This window comes from Oryx dammah, unplaced genomic scaffold, assembly GCF_014754425.2.
Source record: "Oryx dammah isolate SB20612 unplaced genomic scaffold, SCBI_Odam_1.1 HiC_scaffold_19, whole genome shotgun sequence".
NCBI lineage: Eukaryota > Metazoa > Chordata > Mammalia > Artiodactyla > Bovidae > Oryx > Oryx dammah.
The window spans coordinates 27,270,864-27,296,927 of record NW_024070203.1 but is presented as its reverse complement, the minus strand read 5'-3'; the positions used below and the strand labels follow the sequence as shown (position 1 = coordinate 27,296,927).

Sequence of the window (26,064 nt, the reverse complement as noted above, 5' to 3'; positions counted from 1 at the left end):
AAATAAGGGTGGGTGGGCGTTGTGGGAACTTGGGGTGGGGTTCCTCAGGGGTTGTTGAGGAAGGAGCAGCTGAAGTTGGGGAGGCCTACAGAAGGGAAGCAGGGACCCCTGAGGTATCTGGTGTTGGAAGAGGACACTGAGCCTCAGACCTGAGTAAACTTCCGTGGTCCGTGGCCCATGGATGGTGTGGCCTCTACCCCTGGTTCCAGTCTTGCGCTCACCATGTGCCTGCCAGCCTGTCTCAGATGTGACCATGGGCACAACAGCGGATCTACCAGGCAAGGTATTTTGCTGGGTGAATATGTTGTGTTTGAATAACAGGCAGAAAAATGACTTCGGGTACTGGCAACACTATTTTACTGAAAATTGGGAGTTGCACAAATAGTTCTTTAGAACATAAAACTAAGTGGATTTATACATAACCATTATAGTCAGCATTTATAAGAGGCAGTACAAAAATGTGTTCTGCTTCTACATGATATAAATTGTACATAATACCATGATTTAAACAATATTAATTATATTAACTCGTTCAGTGGATACATCTTACTCAGAATGTCTGATGTTTCCCAGAAGAAAGGGAAAAAAATGCAGTTCTCCGAACAGGTGGGTTTCTTTTCATTTCCAAGTTCATTTTAGTAATGATGGGAAGATTTAAGGATAATCCTTTCATTGAAGAAGCAGAAGTCAAAAAAAGTTACAGGACTGTTCTGAACTCATCAAAAATGAAATTAGGCACATGTGCTTCAGCAACCTAAAAAAATGAAAACAAAAGAGTTAACGGTGTCATGGTGTAAGAAGATCAAATTCAGCAGTAGTCCCTGGCAATCCGTCCTAGACAAAAATAACCTGGAGTGGCGTAGTTTTAAAATGAAAATGAAACGCAGATTCACAGGAATGTATTAACATACGATACCTATTATATGCTATTATACTGGCATCGTATAAAAACTTTCAAAATCTTCCATATGAAAATTAAGGAGAGGAAGACATCCTTTGGAGCAAGGAGAATCACTGGGAAACACTGAACCACTAACTGAAACCACCACCTTCTTTTTCTGGCATTTCTACCACTGATGTTTAATTTCTTGGCACTGCTGACATCTGAAGGGGTGCAGTACAGTCCCTTCCCCAGCCCTCCACTGCCCTACCCCTAGACGAGAAGACCCCCTGGCTCTTAAAGGCACTTGGATCTGCAAAAATGCACATGCCTCTCGGAAGTACTAAGACTGGTCTCAGGTCATCTCATAATCAACTAATGACCAACTAGGAAGAACAGGACATCTAGTGCTGGAAATCGGTAGTCTTTAAAAGCAATGTTTTTTTCTGACTATAAAGTTCAGTTCACTTCAGTCGCTCAGTCCTGTCTGACTCTTTGTGACCCCATGGACTGCAGCATGCCAGGCCTCCCTATCTATCACCAACTCCCGGAGTTTGCTCAAACTCATGTCCATTGAGTCGGTGATGCCATCCAACCATCTCATCCTCTGTCATCTCCTTCTCCTCCCGCCTTCAATCTTTCCCAGCATCAGGGTCTTTTCAAACAAGTCAGTTCTTTGCATCATGTAGCCAAAGTATTAGAGTTTCAGCTTCAGCATCAGTCCTTCCAGTAAATATTCAGGAGTATTTCCTTTAGGATGGACCAGTTGGATCTCCTTGCAGTCCAAGGAACTCTCAAGAGTCTCTTCCAACACCACAAGTTCAAAAGCATCAATTCTTCAGTGCTGAGCTTTCTTTATAGCGCAACTCTCACATCCATACATGACCACTGGAAAAACCATAGCTTTGACTAGACAGACCTTTGTATCACTTGCTAATTCGAGGAAAATTAGAAAATGGAGAGGAGTATAAAAAGGAATAATATCTGATCTTAATTCCCTCAAGAAAACTAAAAGTGATAATTATTTTGTATCAGATTCTTACAATTTATACACACACATACACTTAAAACACTTACACTTAAAACTAGGATCACATAATATTGTGTCCTTTGCTCTGCTAAATTTTATGTTCTGAACATCCTTACACAGGTATCTTGGTGAACTTTTGTCATTTTTGGAAACCATGGTTGTACAACACTTCAACCGTGGAGGGAACTTAGCCAAATGGGCTGCAGGAACTGGGTTATTGTGGAGATGAAGAAACAAACCACACAATCATTCACTACCCTGGCCTCTTAAGGAATTCTCTCCTGGAGTGCCCATCTTAACTCCTGAACAGGGTGACCTGCAGACTGGAGGAAGGCATGGCAGAGGGTGAGAAGATGAGGAGGGAAGTCGTGTTCAATCATGGCTTCTCGCAAAGCACTGAACATTCAGAAGAGGGAAGAAAATCTCCGAGCCGAGCCCTGGGGCATAGCAGGGCGTGGGGTTCAGAGGTGTTCACAGGGAATGAGCTTCTGCACTTCATTCCTCATGAGTCCAGGGCCTTTCTTCATACCATCTTCCTACAAAAAGGGCATTAATTTTTTTTTGGCCGCACTGTGTGGCATGTGGAATCTTAGTCTCCCAACCAAGGATGGAACCCATGGCTCCTCCTGTGATAGAAGTGCGGAGTCTTAACCACTGGTTCTCCAGGGAGGGCCCAAAGGGGCATCAATAGTGTTCTTTATCTATTGCTTACCCTCCGGGGTAGCTTTGTGTACCGAACATAATCCTCCAGAAACAGAAGGGCGCCCACAACATCGGCAGGCATTTCTGGTATCTTCTGGCTGCAACACAGAACAGTCTGGATCAATGAACTGCTTTCATACGTAGACCCTTAGTCAAAATAGTGAAAGACTGAAAAAAATGACAGATGACTAAATGAAGCCAAAGAAAAGACACATCTACAGAATCTCCTCTTGATTATTACATTGAGCCATATCTTGCTGGCCGAGCTTCAGCACACAGCCTGGAGGAGGGAATCGAAACTTCCCTGAATGGTCTACATGGGTCTTTACAACGTGCCCCTGCTGACCCTTTAGGGTAACAGAGAAGGAGACACAGGACCCAGCATCCCATGCAAATACATAACTTGTTCTATCCCAGAAAAGCCACATTTGGGGTGGAGGAGAGGAAAAACTAAAGGTTTATAAGCTGTGTATCAAGTAGGAGCTTCCATGTTTCATGTGTTTGATTTCACACCAGGACCTTGGGCTGTGCTGACAGTGGGGTGGCTCCCTGACTCCCACTGAAGGGTGGAGCCGTCCCTGGGTAAGTGGCCCAGGGGGAGGACATGGGCTCACTGAGGTCTGGGCACAGCACCCACGATGGCAGAGGGGCAGGCCTCTACCTTCTTCCCCGTGGGGCTCACTCATGGTGCTCATGACTCATTCACAGTGGGTGCTCCCAGGGGACTCCCAGTGACTCCTCAGCGGTGTGACTAAGGATGGGCACGCCTTTAATTGCCCAAACAGGAGATGTGCCTGAGCCTGCTGTACAGAGCAGGGTGAGCGGCCGATTCCTGGCTGTACTAGGGGGATACTAAGAGGAGTCTGGCGTGTGCGGTTTCCAGCCCATTCTGGAACACCGATTCCACTTTTTCCTGGTTGGCCTTCTGTACCTTACGCACTGCTCCACTGTGGAGCGGATAAACTGGCCGATCAGCGCCAGGAACTGTTCCGTGTACCGGGAATGAAACTGCTTCAGCAGGGTGAGGAGCCCCAGCACCAGTGGTGGCCAGTCCACGGGGTCAGCGGGCTTTCGGCAGACCATTCCTGCGAGGACCAATAGACCACAGATTACACCACCGAGGGACGTGCTGGCCTTTCACAGCATTAATTCAGGATGAATGTTCATGAATGTCAAGATGCTGGGGCCCACGTGATCTCTGGCAGATGATTATCTGGAGGGAATGACAATCCAGGACTACATTTCGAATTGAATCCAGGACTGATGGAGGCTTCTAGTGGTCTGAAGGATTCAACACCCTAAAATGGGTACTAATTTTTATAATTACCATCATTGTTTCTTTAGGATTTTGTAATTAATGGATGCAATGGTAGAAAGTATTATAGAAAATAGCGTTTAAACATATACATTACCATATGTGAAATAGATAGCTAATGGGAAGCTGCTGTATAATACAGGGAGCTCAACGTGGTCCTTTGTCATAACCTAGTGGGGTGGGGAGGAGGTTCAATCAAGAGGGAGGGTCAAATGTATACTTAGGGCTGATTCATGTTGTTGTATGGTGGAAGTCAACACAATATTGTAAAGCAATTATCCTCCAATTAAAAAGGAAAAAAAAGGAGACGGATAAGATGTTACACAAAAAAAGAATGTGCCAAAGTCAGGACAGGAAAAGAAGGAACTATGTCAAGTGAGTGAGTGAGTGCCAAAGCTGGCCTTGTCACTAAGGATTTCTGCCCAAATATGGAGACCTTGACCTGCCTGAATGGCTGCTTGGGGAACAGGAGACAGAGCAGTGTTGGGGGAAAAAAAACCCCACAAAGTTGGAAACTTTTATTGCCAGATTTCAAGAGTTACTATAAAGTTACAGTAATCAAGACAGTACTGGCATAAGGATAGGTAAAGAGATCAATGAAACGGACAAGAAAATACAGAAGTAGTCATACCCTTAAAGGAGCAATTGGATTTCCATGGATATTAACACTATTTAATGGAGAAAGAGAAATCGTCTCAATAACTGATGCTAAAAATAGATATCTTTATGGGGAAAAAAAAATGAACCTTGAGCCCTATTTCACATAAAAAGTAATTTGAAATAGGCCATAGACCTCAATGTAAAAGCTACAAGTACAAAGTTTCTAGGGAAAAAAAAAAAAGGACAATCTGTGCCCTTGGGATAGGCAAAGGTTTATTAGAGGATAGAAGGACTAATGATAAAGGAAAAAAAAATGGATAAATTGGATATCATCAGCAATAAAACTGCTCATTATGGTCACAAGTAAGGAAAATGAATAGGTAAACCATTTTGCTAGAAAAAAAAATTTACAGCATGTATATCAAAAAAAGGACTTGCATCCATAAAATAAATAACTCCTACAACTCAGTGATAAAAAAGCTATCAACTCAATTTAAAAACAGGCAAGAGACTTACAGACACTTAGCAAAGAAAGATAAACAAACAAACAAAAATATAAAGAACAGCCAAAAGGCATTTGAAAAAGTGCTCAACATCATAACTCATCAGGGAAAGGCAAGTTAAAACTATAATGAGATACCCTGCTGCTGCTGCTGCTAAGTCGCTTCAGTCGTGTCCGACTCTGTGAGACCCCATAGACGGCAGCCCACCAGGCTCCCCCATCCCTGGGATTCTCCAGGCAAGAATACTGGAGTGGGTTGCCATTTCCTTCTCCAAATGAGATACCCTACATACCCATTATAATGTTTAAAAGACTGAGATGGCCAAATGATGGTAAGTTGTAAAAATGGTACAACCACTTTGGGAAAATGATTGGCAGTTGATTAGAAACTTAATCAATCCCCACATTTGGGTTCTTGTGAAGATCGAGAAAACTTATTTAAGATGCCAAAACAAGCTTGATTTACATAACCTGTTGCTGCTGCTGCTAAGTCACTTAAGTCATGTCCGACTCTGTGTGACCCCAGAGACGGCAGCCTACCAGGCTCCCCTGTCCCTGGGATTCTCCAGGCAAGAACACTGGAATGGGTTGCCATTTCCTTCTCCAACGCATGAAAGTGAAAAGTGAAAGTGAAGTTGCTCAGTCGTATCTGAGCCTCAGCGATACCATGGACTGCAGCCTACCAGGCTCCTCTGCCCATGGGATTTTCCAGGCAAGAGTACTGGAGTGGGGTGCCATTGCCTTCTCCATTACACAACCTAGGCCTTGGCAATTCCAAATTACTCAATGCCCACTGTAAGACAGTCGCTGTACTCAGAACATGGAGAGAGAATCCCTCCCAGGTAGATAGCAAAGGGGATGTTTACAACAAAGACTTCTCTGAATGGAGCACCACAGAGATTCCTTTTTAAGAGACTGACCAAAGCAGCTGTATGTTTCTTAGATCAGTCTTGAGAACGATGCTCACAGGGTTTATATAAAAGCTTTCAGGGTACACTACATGCTGATGCTCCTTCCTCAGTCTGCTTTTTCTTTAATTTAATCCCCAACTTAACACACTGACCTGATTTATGAAAAGGACCGTAGTCAGGTACAGGAACTTTCTAAGACACTTCACAGTTTTATTTCAAGATCTGGGAATTCTGTGGCATAGTGACATGCTTCTCATAAGCAGCTGTACAATCAAGGAGCATGACCTTAACCACATGCAATGAAATGGGAACAAAGGATGAGACCAGTGAGCAAACAGTCTTAATGAAAACAAGGTATCTTCATGTGCTGAGAACGCCTTATTATAAAGAAGCATACCTTCTTATTTAGTCATAAGAGAGAGAGGTCATGGATCTCAATCTTGAGATGAACTTTTAAGTCCATCTTGGGATAGTTCTTTACACTGATTCTGACCAACATCTAGAAAGGGATTTAGCATCAGGTAAGCACTTGCTCTGTGAGAGGTACCGTCACAGGTATTTTTAAGTTCTAACTGGCCTACAAGTTTAAGTATCTTGGCCAACGTCACATAGGTGGTAAGTTGTGAAGTCAGAATCCAGACACACCTTTGTTCCCTCCACCCTACAGCCAAGGCTTACTGGGTGCCGCCATGCCCTGCACTGGAGAAGGAAATGGCACCCAATTCCAGCATTCTTGGCAGGATCTCATGGACAGAGGAGACTGGTGGGTCACCGTCCATGGGGCCACAAAGAGTTACACATGACTAAGGGACTGAGCTTCCCTGGTGGCTCAGCTGGTAAGAATCCTCCTGCAATGCAGGAGACCTGGGTTCGATCTCTGGGTTGGGAAGATCACCTGGAGAAGAGAATGGCAACGCCCTCCAGTATTCTTCTTTGGAAATCCAGACAGAGACTATAGTTGACGGGGTTGCAAAATCTCGGACACGACTCAGTGACTAACACTAAGTGACTGAGAACTATGCCCTGCATTCTGCGGCTGTGACAAATATTGTTATCGGGGCTGTGTCTGGAATAAAGGAATTTTTTTGAATGAAGAAATTAAAAACCTTAAAAAGAATCCACATCTTTATCCTAAAAAACTTTTGAAATAGGAAGGGAAATACTTCAAAGAAGAAATACATTTTGGAATTGCTGGTTAGAAAAAGTATATGGTTACATTTATAGAAAATACTTGTAAAGTAATTAAACTCTATAGCAGACTTTAAAAAACTCTACTAAGTTTGGAGACAGAGGAAATACCTGGGAATCTTATAAAAATGTTTAAGATAAAGTCAATGACACAAAAAACATTGGGTTATAATGCTGGATAGGACAAATATACTGATAGCCTTTGGTAACTATTGTTTGTATCAAGTATTCTCAAAACTAAAGTAACAGATATCCCAGGGTAAAGTACCAGAGGGTTAGTCTCCTCTCTGTAACTATATTGTTACTCTTCATACCAAAGCTCCACAGTAAGCACATGACAGCTACTGAAAGAATAGGACATTAACCAAAAGAAGTTTCTTGCCCACCAAAATCAGCTCCTTTAAAGAAATGAGAGAAGCAAAGGTCCCACACATTTTACAAGTTGGATAATCAACCACTGTAAATTAAAGATGGATTATACTTGGTTGATATTAAATCCACTGTCTTCATGATATTTCAGAGGCCCAAGGACTTGGATTTTTATAAACATGCAATTACTAAGAAATACCTCATATGTGACATAGCATTCTCTACCAAGGGATGTTCGGTTAGATGTTAATCTACCATCATTGTTCCTTACTGTAAAGAATAAATGTCATACAGCACCTAGGTTTTTGTTGTACTGAAGCTTTGGCAGCTGGGCGATCAAAAACAGAAAGTTGACCACTGGGAAGTAGGGTAAGCGCTTTGTCGTGATGTATATCTGGAAAGAGAAAATACAGTTTCAAAAGGAAAGCTGCCACTTAATTTCAGTTTGCTCTTCTGACTACTGAAAACTAGGGTGGTTCCATTAATTCGCTGCCTTCAGAGTTTTATTTAATACCACCGACCCCCTCTCCCTCCAAACACAGACACCTACTTGACAATTAGCCCTCTTGGGAAAGAACAATTTTGCTTAGAGATTAGCAGTTACTTCCCCCACCCCCAATCCTCTTTTTCTCCCTCCAATCCTCTTAATGTCAGTAACAAAACAAGGGAGCTTGGTGGGGGTGGGGCAAGGAAGATAAGCAAGAAAGTCAAGGCCAAGCCGGAAGGAGGGCAAAGAGAGGGAAAGAGAAAAGAGGCAGAAAGAAGGAAGGAAGAGCCCCCCAGCACTGCATAGCAGTGAGTAAGTAGAAAGCAAGTGCAGGTCCCATTGCCATTTCTTTTTCTCTGGGCAGTGCGCAGTGCATAAGTAGAAAGCAAGCGTGGGTCCCACTGCCATTTCCTTTTCCCAATGCCACACAGCAGTCTCCTGCCCAGTTCATGAGGCAGAAAACACAGTCAGGCCACACCCAGCCATCTCCCCCCTCCTAGTCATTCTGATTCCCTGGGAGGCAGGTGGCATCCTGGCCAGCAGCACCAACTCTGGTCAGACAGCCTGGTTCCATCGCTGGCTACTGTGGGGCCCTGGGAAGTTATCAACCTCTGAGCCTCAGGTTCCTTCCCCGACAAGGGCACATTTCATGAGGCTGCTGTGAGATTAAGTGAGAGAACCTAGTCAGGGTTAACACAGTGCTTGGCACATAATTCTTAGTAAAATGTTAGGTGCTATGTTCATAATCTTATCTCAAACCCAGGGGATCATACAGATTTCAGAATTTCATATTACAATAAAGATTTTAGGTAGGCAATACAGTGTAGACTATTAGCAAAGTTATCTGTATTTCTGCAAAAACATGACAATTCACAGGAGTATAAAGAGCTTCAAGTCAGTCTGGGACAGGTGCTGGCACTACATGCGATCTGGCACTAACTTGTGAAAAACGCTTCCAGTTCTCAGAGGTTTATGGAGATCAGAACAGCAGAAGAGAGCCTGTCTCCCCAGATTCTGACTGTGATTACTGTCAGCCAAGGAGGGAAGGGTCTTTGGGCAAGAAGGATCGATGCCACCATTTAGGAGCAGTTCAAATACCAAACCCCAGAGAAACCTAAAACTCATCTCTTACTGATACAGCACTTGCCACTCAGTTCTGACAAACACTGTTATCACTGTTGACTGCCACAGCCCTGAGTCAGGCATCGGAGGCGTGATCATCTTCATATTACATGTAGAGAATGGGAACCCAGAAAGGCAGAGGATCACGAGAGCAGAGGTTCTGGGATTGGAACCAGGGTCTTCCAATGTCAGATGGAGCGCGGGGATCTGCCACCTGGGCCAGATGGCCTTTGGTCCCACCCTGTCTCCCACCACAGCATTATACTACATGTTAGTGATCATGAACCTTGTTCAGTGGGTTGTGGATGCCAGCTGCCTCCAGGTAGGCAGTGATTTCATATAAGAGTGTGTTATCTTCTTTGGGGTAAGGAAGTGAAGGGTCCTGATAGTGGGCTTCGATATCTGCTAGGAGTGCCCTGAATGAAGAAAAACAACAACAATAGTGATAAATGTTAGAGATAAACTGAATACAGACAACAGTTAACACAAGCTACGCTATAATCTTCCAGGGATTCAGTGTCCTCATCTGTGTAACAAGGGCTTGCTCCCTTCAAATTCTCAATTTCCATACCTGTGATTGGTGATAAGTGGGAAATCTGAACTTGAATTATATTTTCTTTTAGAGTTCACCCAAATCAAATGCTTCCACCACTTAAATTTTTATGAGTTGACTGAACTAGTTTCAATACCTACTTTGTCAAAAGCACACTGACTTTGTGACCAAGAAGCGTGGATTATTTATCTTTAAGCAGGAGTCTCAAAATGAGAGCAAGCTGCTGGTCAGGTGGAGAGTGTGACTGGATGCTGGGGTATGTGTCCACAGCCACACCTGGTCATCAAGGTTCTTCTAATTCCCCTCAGGAGAACCAGTGATTCAGTTCTATGGAAAGTCAAGTGTGGATTTTGGTGATAATTGCTTTCTCAGTCTGGCAAGAATCTAGCAAACTGTCTGATGTGTATTAAGTGATCAATACATATTGGCTGAAATGATTCCATCAAAAAAAAAAGAGACAATACTGAAGCGAGAGGCTTCTGAAGGCAGATTTGATTACCTATGGGAATTTACAGGGAAGCCTATAAATTCAGAGAGTGTTCTCACTCAAAAAGAACTTAAAAGAGTAGGTGCCTGCATGCATGCTCAGTTGCTTCAGTCTTGTCTGACTCTTTGTGACCCCAGGGACTGTAGCCCACCAGCCTTCTCTGTCCATGGGATTCTCCAGGCAAGAATACTGGAATAGGTTGCCATGCCCTCCTCCAGAGGATCTTCCTGACCCAGGAATTGGGCCCATGTATCCTGCCTTGCAGGTGGATTCTTTACCACTCAGCCACCCAGATACTGAATGTATAAAACAGATAACTAATGAAAACCTACTACAGAGCACAGGGAACTCTACTCAATGCTCTGTGGCGACCTAAATGGGAAAGAAATCCAAAAAAAAGAGGGGATTCAGGTAAGATGTACAGCTGATTCACTGTGCTGCACAGGAGAAGCTAACACAACATTGTAAAGCAACTATCCTCCAATACAAAAAAAGAGTATGCATTGAAGACTGGGATGCTGACTGATGATGAACAATCTAGGCCCAGAGGTGGTTGTTTCAAATGCCAGCACTTACTTATTGAGGTTCTCCAGAGCAGCTGCCAGGTGTTTGGAGTCAAACCGACAAGAATAATTTAATTCATTGGCGATCTGTTGTCTCAGGATCTGCATCTGCCCAACCTGTGAACAAGCAAGAGAAAGAACAGGGAAAAGCTGATGAACAAAAAGATGACAAGTTTTCATTGAAAGGTTCACAGCATTCTACAGAAAAACTCAAGGATTTCCTGGACTGGTTTCATGCCTAAGACCAGCATCACTGCTGATGGAGCACAAGGGACCCTTCAAGAAATGCCTGCAGAGATCCTGTATGCCAACCTCAACCGAACCCTGAAGTCTAATACTGAACCTAACAGTCTAAAAGTGACCCATTAATGTTCTTGTTGTCCGTGGATTAAAGTTATGTGTTCTGAAGCTCTATTTTTTATCTTTTAGAATAAGTTCTCATGTTCACTAACCACTAATGAGAAGCCCTACTTTATCTGTTGTAAATTGAACTTTCTCAAGCCCTCAGGGTGCCATTTCACTCTAACATTTGGTCAGTATCATTCTGTCTACATCCCTCAGGATCATAGATCATGAAATAATCAAGGTGATAAAATAACCTACATACAATCTTCCAAGAAGGCCCTTCTAACAATGATAACCCTGAAACCAGGGGTTCTTCATGTTTTGTTGGCACTTTGGACATCTTTAGAAAGTTGGAGAAGTTTATGGATGTTGTCCCAGAATAGTTCTTTTGAATGTATGAAATAAAACATACAGGATAACAATGGAAGCCAATTGTAACAAAATGTAATTCTCAAGCAATTAAAAGAACAGATTTATTGTAACTTCCTTCCCTTGTTATTCTGGCTTAGGGCAAGTCAGACCTATATAACAAGAGGCCATCTAGCAGAGCCAAAGGCTTCTATTCAATTTTAAGTTTCCAAATTAGAACAAAAACTCAAATGAAATGATGAGAAATATACTGTGAATTGGGCTGAGACACCAACAACTCCAGTTTCAATGAGCAACTTACATAATTGGGAACAAGAGAACAGGACTGCTCCAAATTCTGTCAGGAGTCTAGACTTCTCCTTTGGTATCTGACACTTTTTACCATCAGTCAGTTTTCCACCAGGAAATCTACTCTTTCCTGTTGTACTGTGAGCAGGCTTTCCAGGGAGACAGCCAGCTTCCTTGAACTCTGTCTTCTGGCAACTGACAATGTTCTGCACCCACATAAGGGTGTTCAACAAAGGGTTACTGAATGCCTCAGGTCATCAAGGGATGAGAGGAGGGTATGCAGAAGGCACAGGTGTCTCTGGAAGTCAACGCCACAGTGTAAAGGCAGACGTGTGGATTCTAAAGCAACCTGGATTTCCATCCAACAAATCACAGGCACACCTTCGAAATACTGAGTTTGGCTCCAGATCACCATAAAAAAAGCAAATATTGCAATAAAGTGAGCCACATGAATTTTCTGGTTTTCCAGTGCATATAAAAGTTATGTTTACATTATATTGTAGTCTATTAAGTGTATAAAAGCATTATGTCTAAAAACTAATTTAGAAATACTTTATTGCCAAAAAAGCTAGCCATCCTTCAGAGTGGTAACAAAGGTCACTGATCCCAGATCACTGTCACAAATATAACAATAATGAAAAAACCTGCAGTGTTGTGAGAATTCCTGAAATGTGACACAAAGTGAGCAAAAGTTGTTGGAGAAATGGTGGTGACAGTCTTGCTCGACACAGGGTTGTCACAAGTTTTCAATCTGTACAAAATGCAATACCTGCAAAGTGCAGTAAAGTGAAGTACAGTAAGATGCCGTGTACCTACAATCTCCCCATGTTACTTTCTCACTCATTAACACGTTCTAGTCAGTATAAAGATAACATGTCCAGAGGAACCTGGCTTTCTAGCTTTTGTGCAGCTACTTAACTACTCTAAAGGCTGAGATTAGGGCGGCAAACTGACAGCAGTTCATTAATGAACCTGTCACATAAGGACGGAGGATGACTGAGGGAGGAAAACTCCTATTTCCTTGAGTGAAAGCACCTCTTGCTAGAAGGCATTTCAGAATGAAAGTTTTCTTCAGTGAAAGAAGCGTGATAAATGGGCTAATGAAAAGCACTGTCCAGAAGAGCCAAAGAACAGACCCATTTAGAAATAATGATAAACCCCAAATGATGTATTTTTGGTTTGATGGCCAAAGAAAGAAGAGTGGCTTTCTTGGGGCAACCAAGTTACCCGAAATAATAAAAAAAAAAACCATAGCATTCTTCTCTCACAACGTACCTTCATGATAGCCTCGAGATAAGTGGTCCAAATCTTCTGGGTTTTGGCAATGGCGGAAAAGTAAATTTTATTCGAGTTTGCTGAAAGGTTAAAATATGAGTTTCTATTTAGTAAATTTGGAAAGGCTACAGTGTTCTCTCGACCTCAGGCCCGTTTTAGAACACTTACCTACAATGCTTTTTAGGGGGCTGACGGCATTCATGAGGGTTTTTAAAGTCTCCTGCACAGTTCTGTCTCGCAAGATAATTTTCTGAAACATGCTGAGGAAATTCTAAAACGAGAAGGCATGATCAAAGAACCAAATATAATGAACAAAATGAAGAAACGCTCCAGTTAACTCAAAGGCTACACAGAACACAGACAAGCCTCATTCACACAAAGCTACAAATAAGACGATGGGGAAGACACAACTTCCAGTTCCCATCAGAAACATCCCCTGCTGGGAGCAAAAACTGTCTACCGGTAAAAATACTATGCGGGCCAAAGAGATTCTAGTTTATTCTCAGTTCTTCTCTCTTTAACAGGAATTATATAAATATGCCTGATGTCAGGATAGGAAAGCACGAAAGAAAAGCTAAACCATCTACTCCCTTCTTCCCAGGATAGCAGAACACACATGGACACCCGAAGGCTCACCTGTAACTCTTTGACAATCATAAAGCACAGAAGCCTGTCTAACCCATTCAGACCGAAAGTCCCCAAGGTGTTTTGGATTTCTGAGAAAAGGCGGCTGCTGGTCACTTCTTGATGGGTTTTCACGTCATACCAAGTGTTCAGCTGGTCAATGTGACACGTCATTCTAAAACATAAACAAAACAAACTCAACCCAAAAGCAGCTCAGAATTCACCCTGAACAGATGAGGGATGCAATAGGATTAGGGGCATCGGATAGGAAGAACAATGGTTTCATGATCTGTTTTAATAACCCCTGCATCTGGGCACCCAAGACATCTCACGGTGAATGTCCAATGGGCCAGGAAGGTGAAATTCAGTTAAGTCACCTCTTCCTGCCCTTGCTACATCACCAGTTTGAATGATGTGTTTCCACTGGGTTGGGTAGTTGAGTCATGTCTCAAAGACAAGGCTAGATTCAGTCACCAGGCTGGAAGACTTCGGAGCCTCACTGCCTCTCTGGAGGGTCTTCCTGTAAATATCCAGAGGCTGTGGATGAAACCGTGTCTTGTGCCATTTCCACTTGGGTAAGAAAGGAACTTTGAATCCTCATGCCCTCACGTCTGAGGCCATGACGACAGAGCCATTTCCTCTTTCCTCCTCATCCTGGTCATCGACCGATGATTCCCTTTGAGACTCAGGAGTGTGACGATGGTGATGATAAAAACTGACACTTACTGAGGACTGCCTATGTGTCAGGCCCTGGGCCAGACCCTTCCGAATGCTCTCTCTTCATCCTCAGAATAGCGCTGTGATGTACAAGCTGTTTGACTTTCACTTTATACATGAAATAACTGAGTCTTGGACAGGCCTGACTCTAACACCACACCCACAACCACCAAGATTCTCAAATGTTCGCATGGGGACCTTAAATCAATGGTGCCAGTGTGTGTTTTCAGTTGCTTCAGTCGTGCATGGCTCTTTGAGACCCTATGCACTGCAGTCCTCCAGGCTCCTCTGTCCATGGGATTCCCAAGCAAGAATACCAGAGTGGTTGCCATGTCCTCCTCCACGGGGTCTTCCAACTCAGGAATCGAACCCCCACCTTCTGTGTCTCTTGCATTGCAGGCGGATTCTTTACCCACTGAGCCACCTGGCAAGTCCTAAGTCAATGGTAGAACATGTTTAAAACAACAGATCTCGAGATCCCATTTCTAGAGGGTTGGATTGGGTATGTGTGGGGTAGAATCCTAGCCTCTACTTTCAACAGACCCCACAAAATTATATGGCCCCAGTCCTCAGAGCCAATACATATCTTTACTGAAATGAGGCTTGGGAGGGAATTAAGAGGCTCAGGAGCGAGGGAATTTTAAATTTGGAACTAGCTGAAAGAGCAAGATGGCTTCCAGAGCGGCAGTGTACTTTCAGGCCACAAAGCGTCCTGCTTCCACCACTCAGTGTGGGCACTTTGTGTCACCTGAGAGGCTCCCAATTTTGATGCCATACATGACATGGAAATCCCAGTCATGCTTAATCCTGACAGTATTAAGCTGGCACTAGGTGCGTGAAGCAGACAGGTTTCTAGGAGGGCTTCCGAGATCAACCCATGGGGACTGAGAAAGGAGAAGTCCCAAAACGTTTTGGATCACTTTTTTTGGCCCGAAAGTCACAGACCAAACCCATTTCTGCTGAAGGTGACATACGGTTTGTCAAGTTTCTTAAGTTCTAACAGAAAATCAGTCTGAATGTGAAGGCAGTGTAGAGAAGACATGTCATGAGGACATTTAACTTGCACAAAAGACAACTTCACCTGCATCGCTGGACTGAGAAAGAAGAGATACCACCTTTCCCTGGGAAACCACACAGGTCATTCCACTGAGCAGGCACAGGCCCAGGGGTGAACACGAGAGCAGACAGGAGCCTGCTCTCCCCTTAGTAGGGCTTAGTATCAGCTGTTTCATCAGAGGCTCAACTGAAGAAAAATGCCGACTCAGCTGGACTTACTGAGACAGACAGCGTGCCAAGTCCCCACTGTGGTGCCCACCTGTAGTATTCTCAGTAACCATTTTGACTCTATGAGGGTCTCACCCATGTGACTGTATATATCATCTGTGAGTCACTGTTGCCCTTGAATGACACAGGCTTTAAGAGTTGGGCTCCAGAGTCAGACGGCCTGGTATGTACTCTGGGGCCACCATTTATTAACTTCTGGGCAAGTGACTGAGGTTTTCTGTGCCTTGGTTACTTCGAGAAGCACAGGGGATGAATAATGGTGCCTACCCCTTTAGACTGTTGTGAAGGGCAAGCAAAGGGATGTGTGTCAGGGCCCAGGAGGAGCGCACAAGGTGAGTGCTCAAGAAATGCTAGGTCTTCCGCAAAAAGTGCCTGAGGGTGGGGCTGAGAAACAAGAAGGTCATCTTAGAAGTGCAAGGTGTGAGCTGGCACGTGCAAGGCCAGTGACTGCAATGGAGGAGTCGGTCATGAGTAACAGGAGCAATTTGAAATTTAAAGTTTTAATAAACCAGGTAGTCCACAGACCCAAGTAATGTTAGCTGGAAAGAAACAGAGGCACAGACTAAAATAAGAGGTGGCTGAACTGACCTCCTAATTGTTTTCATTTATGTGTCTTTGGGCTGGGTGACCTCAGTCACACTGAGGAAAACATGCAGTCCCAGAAAAAGTAACCTTAATCAACCCACGAGAAAGGCTCCAGCGATGGCAGGAACAAGGATATGATCGATATGTTTAGAGACTTGCTGTCCAGTGGAATTGAGGTACACCTACTTTGGGTCTGTGATTCGCAAGATTTCTCTGCAGAGTCGACCAATAAATGTTACAGACTCGTCCACGGGGGTAAACTTTGGTATTGGAATATGAGTGGACTGGTACATACTTTGCCAATCTTGAATCTAGGAGGAAAAAAAAAAAAAAGAACCCCAAGGACATAAATATTTAGTCCATCTTTGATAAGTTAACCTAGTTATCCTTTTCTTACATAGTTTTACAAAGATAATGTTGCATGAATAGTGAATATAAATGGCTCCTTGATTCTGAAGAAGAAATTTTAAAAACTGTAGTAACAGCCTCCCAGAAATAACACATATAATATTTATTAAAAAAAGAAATAACTGTGAAAAAGTGAAGTGATTGAGGAGAAGTGGAAAAAGACGCAGGAATTTCTTACTTTCTGTCTTACAAGTTGACAATGTAATAATAAACATCCAAAATATAGGGCTGGAAGATACATAATCTTTTGAAAATGTCACCTGAATCATGTCAGTTCCCTAATTAAAAACCTGTGAGTGACTCCTTGTTAATTACTAAGATCTGTCTTCTCAGCTGTGACACTTAGGAATGTGGTGCTCAAATAATCCAACAGAAAACAGGCAAAGGACTCGACATTTCTCCAAAGATATAACCTGGGTGATAAGCGCATGAAAATATGCGCAACATCATTAGTCATGATGGAAATGCAAATCAAAACCACAATGAAATACCATTCCAACTCACTAGGATGGTTGTAATTAAAAAGAAAAAAAAGAGGAAATTAACAAGTGTTGTCGAGGATGTGGAAAACCTAGAACCCTCAGACACTGCTGGTGGGAATGAACAAATGGTGCAGGCACTGTGGGAAACAGTTTGGCGGTTTGCAAGTTAAATGCAGAACTACTAAATGACCCAGCATTTAGGTATACACTCTTGGGTATATACTCTGACCCAACCCAGATGAGCTCCTAAGTCTTTGGAACTCCTGAGTACCTGGTTTACAATGACTATACCAGATGGTTTCATTCTGTAGCCACGTAATTAAGGCTGCTTTCTCCTAAGGATAGTAAACTTGGAGAGGTCAGGGGTCACAGAAACCTTTCTGCAACCCTCACAGCTCCTGAAGTTACTCTGAAGGCATTTGTGACTCTGCAGTGGTTACGGAATTTAGTAATTATTTAAACAAACTTTGTTGTTGGCATTTCTGAGGTTTGGGGCATGTCAGAAGTGATATATAGTCAAGAATATTAAAATCTGTTTAGATACCTTTGTTCTTAAGAAGTTATTACACTCTTGTTCCACATTGTAATTTATGATACGAGATACTTCTTCCTGCCAGATCTTCAGACCATAAATGTTGACGTAGTCCTGAATATATTCAAAAGAACGATGGAATCCATCCATGGTGGCTCCTAGCTCTTTCAGCTTGGGCATCAGTTCACTCGGCTGTGTGAAAGAAGAAACAGAAAGCTGTTAGACTGGCATAGTCTGTCAACTGCTGACGCCTGCATGAGACTGTCAAGGAAATCCCAGTGAGAGGCCACTGTGACAGCTCTGGAAATACTTATTCCTGCCTCATTGAGAGTGGGTGGTGATTTATGCCAAGCATCCAATAAAGAATTTATTTCATTCATTTGGGAAGAAAGCCTCATATAAAAGAATATAAAAAATGAGTATCAGTGATTTCTCTCATCATTTGACGACTCTAATCTTAATTTTAAATTGAATTTACTGATGTGATTTCAGATGTAAATTTCAGGCCTGCTCTTTCTCTCTTGAGAAAAAATGATCATATACTCTAGAATATGATCAAGCAAAAGAAAAAAATTACAGCCTTTGTAGTTCCAGTCTGCTTTAGGCTTAACAAATTCTTTTCATTACGAGAAGGAACCTGGAATCATAAACATCAGTTTAATTCTTAAACTTGAAGTGAAGGAAAGGGCTGATTTTAAAAAGGGTTTTCTTATAATATGAATGCTTATAAGATAGGATCAAGGGTGGGATGGGGTGGGAGGTAGGAGGGAGGTTCAACAGGGAGGGGACATATGTCTGTCTATGGCTGATTTATGTTGATGTTTGGAAACCAACACGATTCTGTAAAGCAATTATCCTTCAATTAAATAAATTAACAAAAAACCCCACCAAAAAAAAAAAAAGATAGGATCAAAAAGCACATCAGATGATTATACTGAACATGATTATACTGAACATGATACAGTAGATATATGTTAGATAGGAAGAAAGGTCTTGTTCCTGTTCAAAATGACATTCTAGAACATTCTGCAAGCTGAGTCAAGGGGAAGGACAGACTCATTCTGCTGATTGGGTACCTTGGCTCGGGGGTTGAAGATCAAACCCCTATGAAGAGCAAAAGCAACACGCTTAACCAGTTCCTTCCTGATTCCATCCTCCAGCAGTTGTTTTGGATCCACCTAAATGCAAATTGAAAAGCATTAAATGTCAGTGAGGAAAAGCTCAGTGTAGGAGAAACACAGAGGAAAGACAGTCTCCAGAATCTGTAGGGGAGCACTTCCCTACCTCAATCCTAAATGATTAGGACCTTTTTCCCCCCTTTCCTGCCCCTCTTTGATCCTGTGCAGCTCGGATAGAATTATTGAAACCTGTTACCTTGGTAGGACTTAGTTTATCTCAGCAACATTCATGATAATTTTACATGTCATTTCAAAGATGGTGGGTATGGAAAGTTTTAAAGGGCCTCACATTTTGATCATTTCCTTAAAAGTGCCTTTTCTTATCACCAGGAGGAGACAGTGGACTGAATGGCTTGCATTGGAATTTAGTGCACATCTCTCATCTGGAAGTTATCTAAGGGCATCTATAATCATACGAGCAAAGTCACTTGGGGTTGGACCTCTGCAGATTCAACAATTCTTTTTTCTTTCAGCATTCTCAGGATGCTGTTTGTAATTAGAGAGATAAAACAGGAAAGAAATCTGCTATTTAACTCTACAGCTTATTTTGCTGATTCTTTTTTTCTATAACGAGAAAGCTTTTGTTATTCCCTAAAAGTCTGTCAAATATATAAAACATGAAATAGTTTTAATACAGTCCTTTGAATTCTCTAAGACATGTTTCTTTTAATTTGTCAAGACTTATTATTTTAAAAAGTCATAAAGAAAATTGATGGGTTCCATCTGGAGTTGATAATATCTAAACTTTAAGGAGGATAACTGGAATGAAAAAGTTCCTGAAAATACAGAAGCCAGAGGAACTTGTTGAACTACATTGTGATCAGGCAGTCATTGAAAGCCAGACTGAGGAGAAACAACAGGTCAAGATCTAGAATTCTTCAACAGACAAACTATAAGGAAAGAAAGGAATGAAGGAGGAATCTGAGGAGTAAACCAGTCTTAAAAGACATACATTTTTTTAAAATGGGCAAATCTGAACTAAAGTGTCTAGAGATTTACTTCTGGGTAATAAAACTACAAACAGAGAGACTAGGATTAGGTCAGGGCCCACAAGGAGGATCCTGGGGTGGGAGCTGGCTCAACTGTATCTCTGGGCTTGACAGGTGGTGAGAGTGAGTGGTCTTTATCTCACACTAACCTATCAAGCTACACAACTGTTTCTATAGCGTTTGGCATCTATGCTGTTTTTCACAAGAAAAGGGTAAATTATAAATAAATAGAGTCAATGAAAACAAATTCAAGCAGGTAAAATGAAATTTCCAATGAAAACAGCCCTTATAAAAAGAGATTGCATGAAAAAGAGTTCAGTGTTTTCATGAATCTCGTGGTCTTAAAGGGCCCTTCCCATTCTCCCCAGACTTCCACCAACCAACCTGTGGAGAGCTCACAGGGAAAGACCCTGTCACACAGCTCCTTCCTTGCATTCTGTCTACCTCCTGTGGTTAACAGCAGTTAACAGTTTTCACATGGGTCCCCCAGGCCCTCCTCTATTAATTTAGATATGTATTTGTTCTTAAATACATTCATTAAAAAATCTACACGGTCCCGTGGTAGTTGTATGTCTAGCGTTCTACGGAATCTCCACCGTGTTCTCCATGGTGGCTGTGCGGTCTACGCATCTGCAGGGGAGCAATGGAGAGGCAGACGTGGAGAGCAGACCTGGGGACAGTGCAGGAAGGAGGGGTGGGATGAATGGAGAGAACAGTCTGGAAACGTACACCGTACCGTACGTGAAACAGCAAGAGGGAATTAGCTGTGGGACACTGGGAGCTCAACCCATGGCTCTGTGACAACCTAAGGGGGTGGGAGATGGGAAGGGGGTTCAGAAGGGAGGGGACAGATGTATACCTGTGACTGATTCGTGCTGATGTATGGCAGAAACCAACACAATATTGTAAAGCAATTATCCTCCAAGGGAAAAAACGTCTAAATGGGATAAAAATATTGGGTTGGCCAAAAAGTTCATCTGGACCAATCTAGTCCTAGGATTTATCTGTAAGAGGTTATGAAAAATCTGAATGAAATTTTTGGTCAATCCAATATGAACATATATATACTACATGTTGTTCTACCATTGCGTTTCCACTCTACATTTTGGAAATTTCTTGGTGGTAGGTTATTTTTGAATGGCAGGAAAGCAATCCACAGTGTGACTGCACCATGATATACTCAGCCATTCTTTCACTCATAAAATCCTTAGGCTATTTCTATTATTTTGGCTACATCTAACAATGGACATTATATGTGCATCTGTGTATATCTCACTTGTTTTAACTCATATTAACTGAAATGAATTAAAACTCTTTGAAAGGGTTTGAAATAGATCCATAGCATTCAAAAATTACAGATTACTGAAAGCCATGGGATCCCACATAAAGCCCTGAGTTGTTAAACTGGCAGAGACGATATAAGCTTAGAGGATGTCAAGATGACTTTCCCTATGCACTTATTGGTGCTTCCCTGGTGACTCAGATGATAAAGAACCTGCCTGTAATGCGGGAAACCTGGGTTCGACCCTTGAGGAATGCAACCCAGTCCAGTATTCTTACCTGGGAAATCCCATGGACAGAGGAACCTGGCGGACTACAGTCCATAGGGCTGCAAAGAGTCTGACATGACTGAGCAACTAACACTAACATGCTTGTGCTTATTAAGTGAAAGATTCTGGTAAGAGATTTACATTTTTCTTAAGCAGTCCTTCCCTTGATAATTATTGCTAATTATTAGGTTTTATTACATCCAACTAGTCACTTTGTATTTAAGACTAATCTGGTCCTAGGATGTATCATCACATAAAGATGAGTGAGAAGTGATAACCTGTCTGTGTACTCTCTGAATATCAACTGACTTAAACTGGCATCAGGCCTAAAGCAAGTTTAATAGAGTCTAATAATACTACAGTGCTAGAATGGTATTTCTTTACTACATTTCTAGAAACATCATAGTAAAGTTCTGTTTCTATTTAGGTTCATTTCCTATATTTTCTTGGATTTCATTAACACAAATGTTATATCCAGCAATTCAATGAAGATTCTTTAGAAAATTGGAAATGTTAAGATTCTATTGATGTCAGATAAATGGAAAAATAAATAAGCACCATGAACTGAGTGGGTGCATCACTAGTCATCTTAGGATTACAAATTATAATAAAATAGCAATGATATACCACTTTAGACCCGTTTGGAGAACAAAAATTAGGAAGCGGATCATGGCTAGTGTTGGCCAAAATGGGGGTAGATACATAGGAAACAAGTCATGTGAGGAGGCAATCTGGCTGTACTAAGACAAATTAAGTACAAATGTGCCCTAAGACTCCGACCCACTCCTGGATTTCAGCACAATTCTTGAACAGGCCTACGTGGGGACATGTTCAGAGATGCTTATCTAGACATTGCTGATGATAACAGGAAGCACAAGTATGGAAATGAGCAGCATCTGTGCCCTGGGGAATAGCTAAATAAAATGTGGAATTCTCTGCAGCAGTAAGAAGTAACCAACCATCTCACTACAACATAAATAAATCCTGAAAGCAATAACTAGTGAGAAATGTTAGAAAAAGAATGAGGCTTTGTAGCAGAATATGATTTAGAGAAATAAAAAATGTGCACACATAAAATACTACTACTTGCTAAAAATAAGGAGACTTGCATATTTATGGACAGAAATCAAACAGAGTGGGTGCTGTGGGGTCTGGGGGTGGGTATCAGGAGAAGAGAAGGAAAAAAAGAAGAGAGGATATACTGATGATGGCAATGGCCTGCGGTCAGAGGTTTACCATGATCTCAGCTCTTGGCACCTGGGGTGCAGTATAAAAACATTAAAGAGAAAGAAAGGTTGCAAGCAAGGAGGAAAGAGACAGTAAGTGATCAAGTAAGCAAGCTTCTTTGCTTAAGGGAATTGAATTATTGTTTGGTTATTACAAAAATTCAATAAAATTTTTTTTCTTAGTGTTTAGGAATTCCTGGGTGTTATGAAAAATGAGGATAATAATGCTTTCTCCTTCTCTGTTCATAAGTGACTAAAATGAAAATCAAACGCTGCATGTGAGATAGTGAGGGGCATAAGATGATGACACTACCCCCACAGGATAAACTCCACAAAAATCCAAATGACAGACAGGCTTACTATGAGGCCAAAGAGACCAGCATTAAGACCATTACCTTGATGATGCCGACTAAAGTCGTCTTCATCATTAAGATGCCTTCAGTAAAAATGGAAATAGCATGAGTAAGCTTGGCAACCTTCAACAAAGAAAAAGAAGTTAATGAAGCACTTCTCATAAAAGACCCATCGCTTCTACGGGAAGCTAAAATAACTGGTAAATAGTTCTGAAAGGGCAAAGCCAAGAGAACAAGCATGTAGCTTCAAGGCACCTGCGTGTACATGTCCTGGTCAGAAATAAGGCTCTGTGGTGTTGACCACTGTCAGACCTACCGGGTAACTGAGTTAGAAGATGTTCAATCATTCCTTACCCTTTGATCAATCACTTCCCCTTCTTTGGGCCTCAGTATTTCACACATGAGATGAAAGCAGGACTCAGTGATATAGATGATACCTTCCAAAATCAAAAGGCTCATGGAGACACTGAAAAGGTAATCTCCCTTTTACTGCAGTCCACATTCTTTTCCAACAATGCTGGGAGACACTGAAAAGATTGACTGAGGCTATATTCTTGAGTTAGAATCAATGTGGAAATTCTGAGCTTGATGATCTCAATGCCTAATGAAACTTCTGGAGTTGTGTCAAAGGATGTGAAATTGACGCTGGTTATCACATTTTCAAATTTTACTTGATTTTATTTTTCAGGTCTCTAAGTTCAGGGAGAAAGAAAAGCAGAGGCATTTGGGAAGAACTACTTCTGAGACTGCTTAATTGTGGAATGGCCTTAAATATCTGCCTGTTTGAAGTGGTTTATGGAATATGGATTACTTTGTTCATGGAATATGGATTATTTTGAACCACTGAGTCATGAACCAAGACCGTTCAAAAGAAAAGTAACTAACTGAGTTCCACTCCCTCTGAGAACATTCAGGCAGGTGGGGCCTTGAATGATACCAGGACACTGTAAAGAATGAAGGTAAGCTTGCACTAAAATAACAAAACCTGGTTACCATTGAGTGAGTAGAAAAATAAATCAGAACTGATCCGGGGGTCTTGGGGATACGCCAGCTGGCACAGAGTTGTGCTATTTCATGGTTTGGGGGGTTAAACACCAAAAGGCAGATGTTAAAGGGACACACCACCTCATATCGCGGGCCGAGCTGAGCGTAGTCCCTCAGCTTGTCTTTGTCCAGCCGGGTAGGCACTTCAATGATATCGTGAGTCTGAAGCTTTATGATCTTTAGAAGGGAAGTAAACATGCTTTCTGGAATAATCTGCAACACCTTTAGTGAAAGGGAAAAGAGGAAAAACAAGTGAACCTCCTATTTTCTCTTCCTTAGTTTGACAGATGCTAGGACAACAGTAAAAAGGGTGTCCATTTATTAATCTGTGGGAAAGGGTGCTAGGGGGCTCTCACAAGCATTCTTTTAGTAACTGCTCCCAGGCACAGGGCTACGTTCCTTCAAACACAAATTGCTCACAGGGGATAAAGCTAAGTCTCCTAGAAATGCTGTAAAAGATGTATCACTCCCACATTATAAATTTTTCAAAAGCTGAGATTCAGAGATGTTAAGTAACATGGCTGTAGAGCCCTCAGCTAGTACGTGACACAGGACAATTTTGAATCCAGGCCTGTGTGGCTCTGCTACTGCTGCTGCTAAGTCGCTTCAGTCGTGTCCAACTCTGTGCGACCCCAGAGACGGCAGCCCACCAGGCTCCCCTGTCCCTGGGATTCTCCAGGCAAGAACACTGGAGTGGGTTGCCATTTCCTTCTCCAATGCATGAAAGTGAAAAGTGCAAGTGAAGTCGCTCAGTCATGTCCGACTCTTAGCGACCCCATGGACTGCAGCCTACCAGGTTCCTCTGCCCATGGGATTTTCCAGGCAGGAGTACTGGAGTAGGGTGCCATTGTGTGGCTCTAAGTTACACCATAAGTTATTGAAACAAGGACCAAAATTCTCCTGAAAACTTTAAGTTCCAATTAGTCACAGTTACCAACTGTGACTTTGAAGAAGCTACCAAGATCTATGTTTCTCAATCTCTACACCTATAAAATGGGGGTTAATACCATCAGCATTTAAAAAATAAGTATAAAAGTTCTTTGAAAGTAAAAATGTATCTGTACACCCACAGTACCAGTAAGAATAAATTTATTTTCAGGTATTGAAAATTTCAGGAATCAAATTAAGAATTAAGGAAAAGTATATACAACTACTATGTATGCAACAGATAAACAACAAGGACCTACTACAGAGCATGGTCTTGTAATAATCTATGTATATATGTACAACTAAATCACTTTGCTGCATACTTGAAGCTAATACATCACAAATTAAGTACACTTCAATAAAAAAAAAGGAGTAAGGGAAAGGAATAACAGGTATACTTTTTTTCACGGCCCCAAGCACATCATTTGTATTTAAAATAGCAGTTGCTACTACTACTGCTAAGTCGCTTCAGTTGTGTTCGACTCTGTGCGACCCCAGAGATGGCAGCCCACCAGGCTCCCCTGTTCCTGGGATTCTCCAGGCATGAACATTGGAGTGGGTTGCCATTTCCTTCTCCAATGCATGAAAGTAAAAAGCGAAAGTGAAGTCGCTCAGTTGTGTTCGACTCTTAGCGACCCCATGGACTGCAGCCTCCCAGGCTCCTCCGTCCATGGGATTTTCCAGGCAAGAGTACTGGAGTGGGGTGCCATTGCCTGTATTTAAAATAGCAGTTAGTTTGCCATTAAAATAAGTATCATCTTGATGCATTTCTTACCTTTCTCACATAGGACACCAATTCACCAGAATAATATTGAGACACGCTGAGAAGGTCAGGGCTATTTGCTTGATTAATACGGAGAAGGGGCAGGTCAAGGGCAGAGGCAAGCTGGAAGGAAAATAAGACACCACTGTTTCTCTGTTTCAAAAAGTCCTAGAAATCTTTCTTTCTAGAAGCAGTTACATACAACAAAGCTCCTAGGCTTTGCTCAAAAGACAGCAACAATGACTGAACTTCATCAGTTCACAGTTTCTGACAAGGATATAATGTAAAATGACAGGTATCTACTATGGCAGTGGCTCTCAAGTTGTGGTCGCTGGACCAGCAGTGTCAGCATCACCTGAGATCTTGTTAGAAATGCTGATTCTCAAGCCCCACATAGGTATACTTCATCAGAAGCT

At 42.1% G+C, this 26,064-nt stretch overlaps 1 protein-coding gene across 2 annotated transcripts in view; it reads right to left on the bottom strand.

Annotated features, from left to right (window-relative positions):
• Nucleotides 1-337: 337 nt before the first annotated feature.
• Nucleotides 338-26,064, bottom strand: part of WASHC5 (WASH complex subunit 5) — a 54,747-nt gene continuing 29,020 nt past the window's right edge. Inside the window, exons 15-29 of one of the 2 annotated variants that reach the window (XM_040261824.1) lie at nt 25,661-25,771; nt 24,040-24,180; nt 22,957-23,037; nt 18,695-18,796; nt 17,631-17,810; nt 16,383-16,507; nt 13,623-13,785; nt 13,155-13,257; nt 12,987-13,066; nt 10,723-10,826; nt 9,393-9,522; nt 7,795-7,891; nt 3,544-3,697; nt 2,623-2,710; nt 338-754 (exon numbers count right to left, since the gene is read on the bottom strand). In XM_040261824.1, the coding sequence (XP_040117758.1) occupies nt 698-754; nt 2,623-2,710; nt 3,544-3,697; nt 7,795-7,891; nt 9,393-9,522; nt 10,723-10,826; nt 12,987-13,066; nt 13,155-13,257; nt 13,623-13,785; nt 16,383-16,507; nt 17,631-17,810; nt 18,695-18,796; nt 22,957-23,037; nt 24,040-24,180; nt 25,661-25,771 (1,716 nt within the window). In that variant the 3' untranslated portion in view covers nt 338-697. Of the gene's footprint in view, nt 755-2,622; nt 2,711-3,543; nt 3,698-7,794; nt 7,892-9,392; nt 9,523-9,815; nt 9,987-10,722; nt 10,827-12,986; nt 13,067-13,154; nt 13,258-13,622; nt 13,786-16,382; nt 16,508-17,630; nt 17,811-18,694; nt 18,797-22,956; nt 23,038-24,039; nt 24,181-25,660; nt 25,772-26,064 lie in introns of those variants that run through there. The other variant, XM_040261826.1, reaches the window with a different exon arrangement.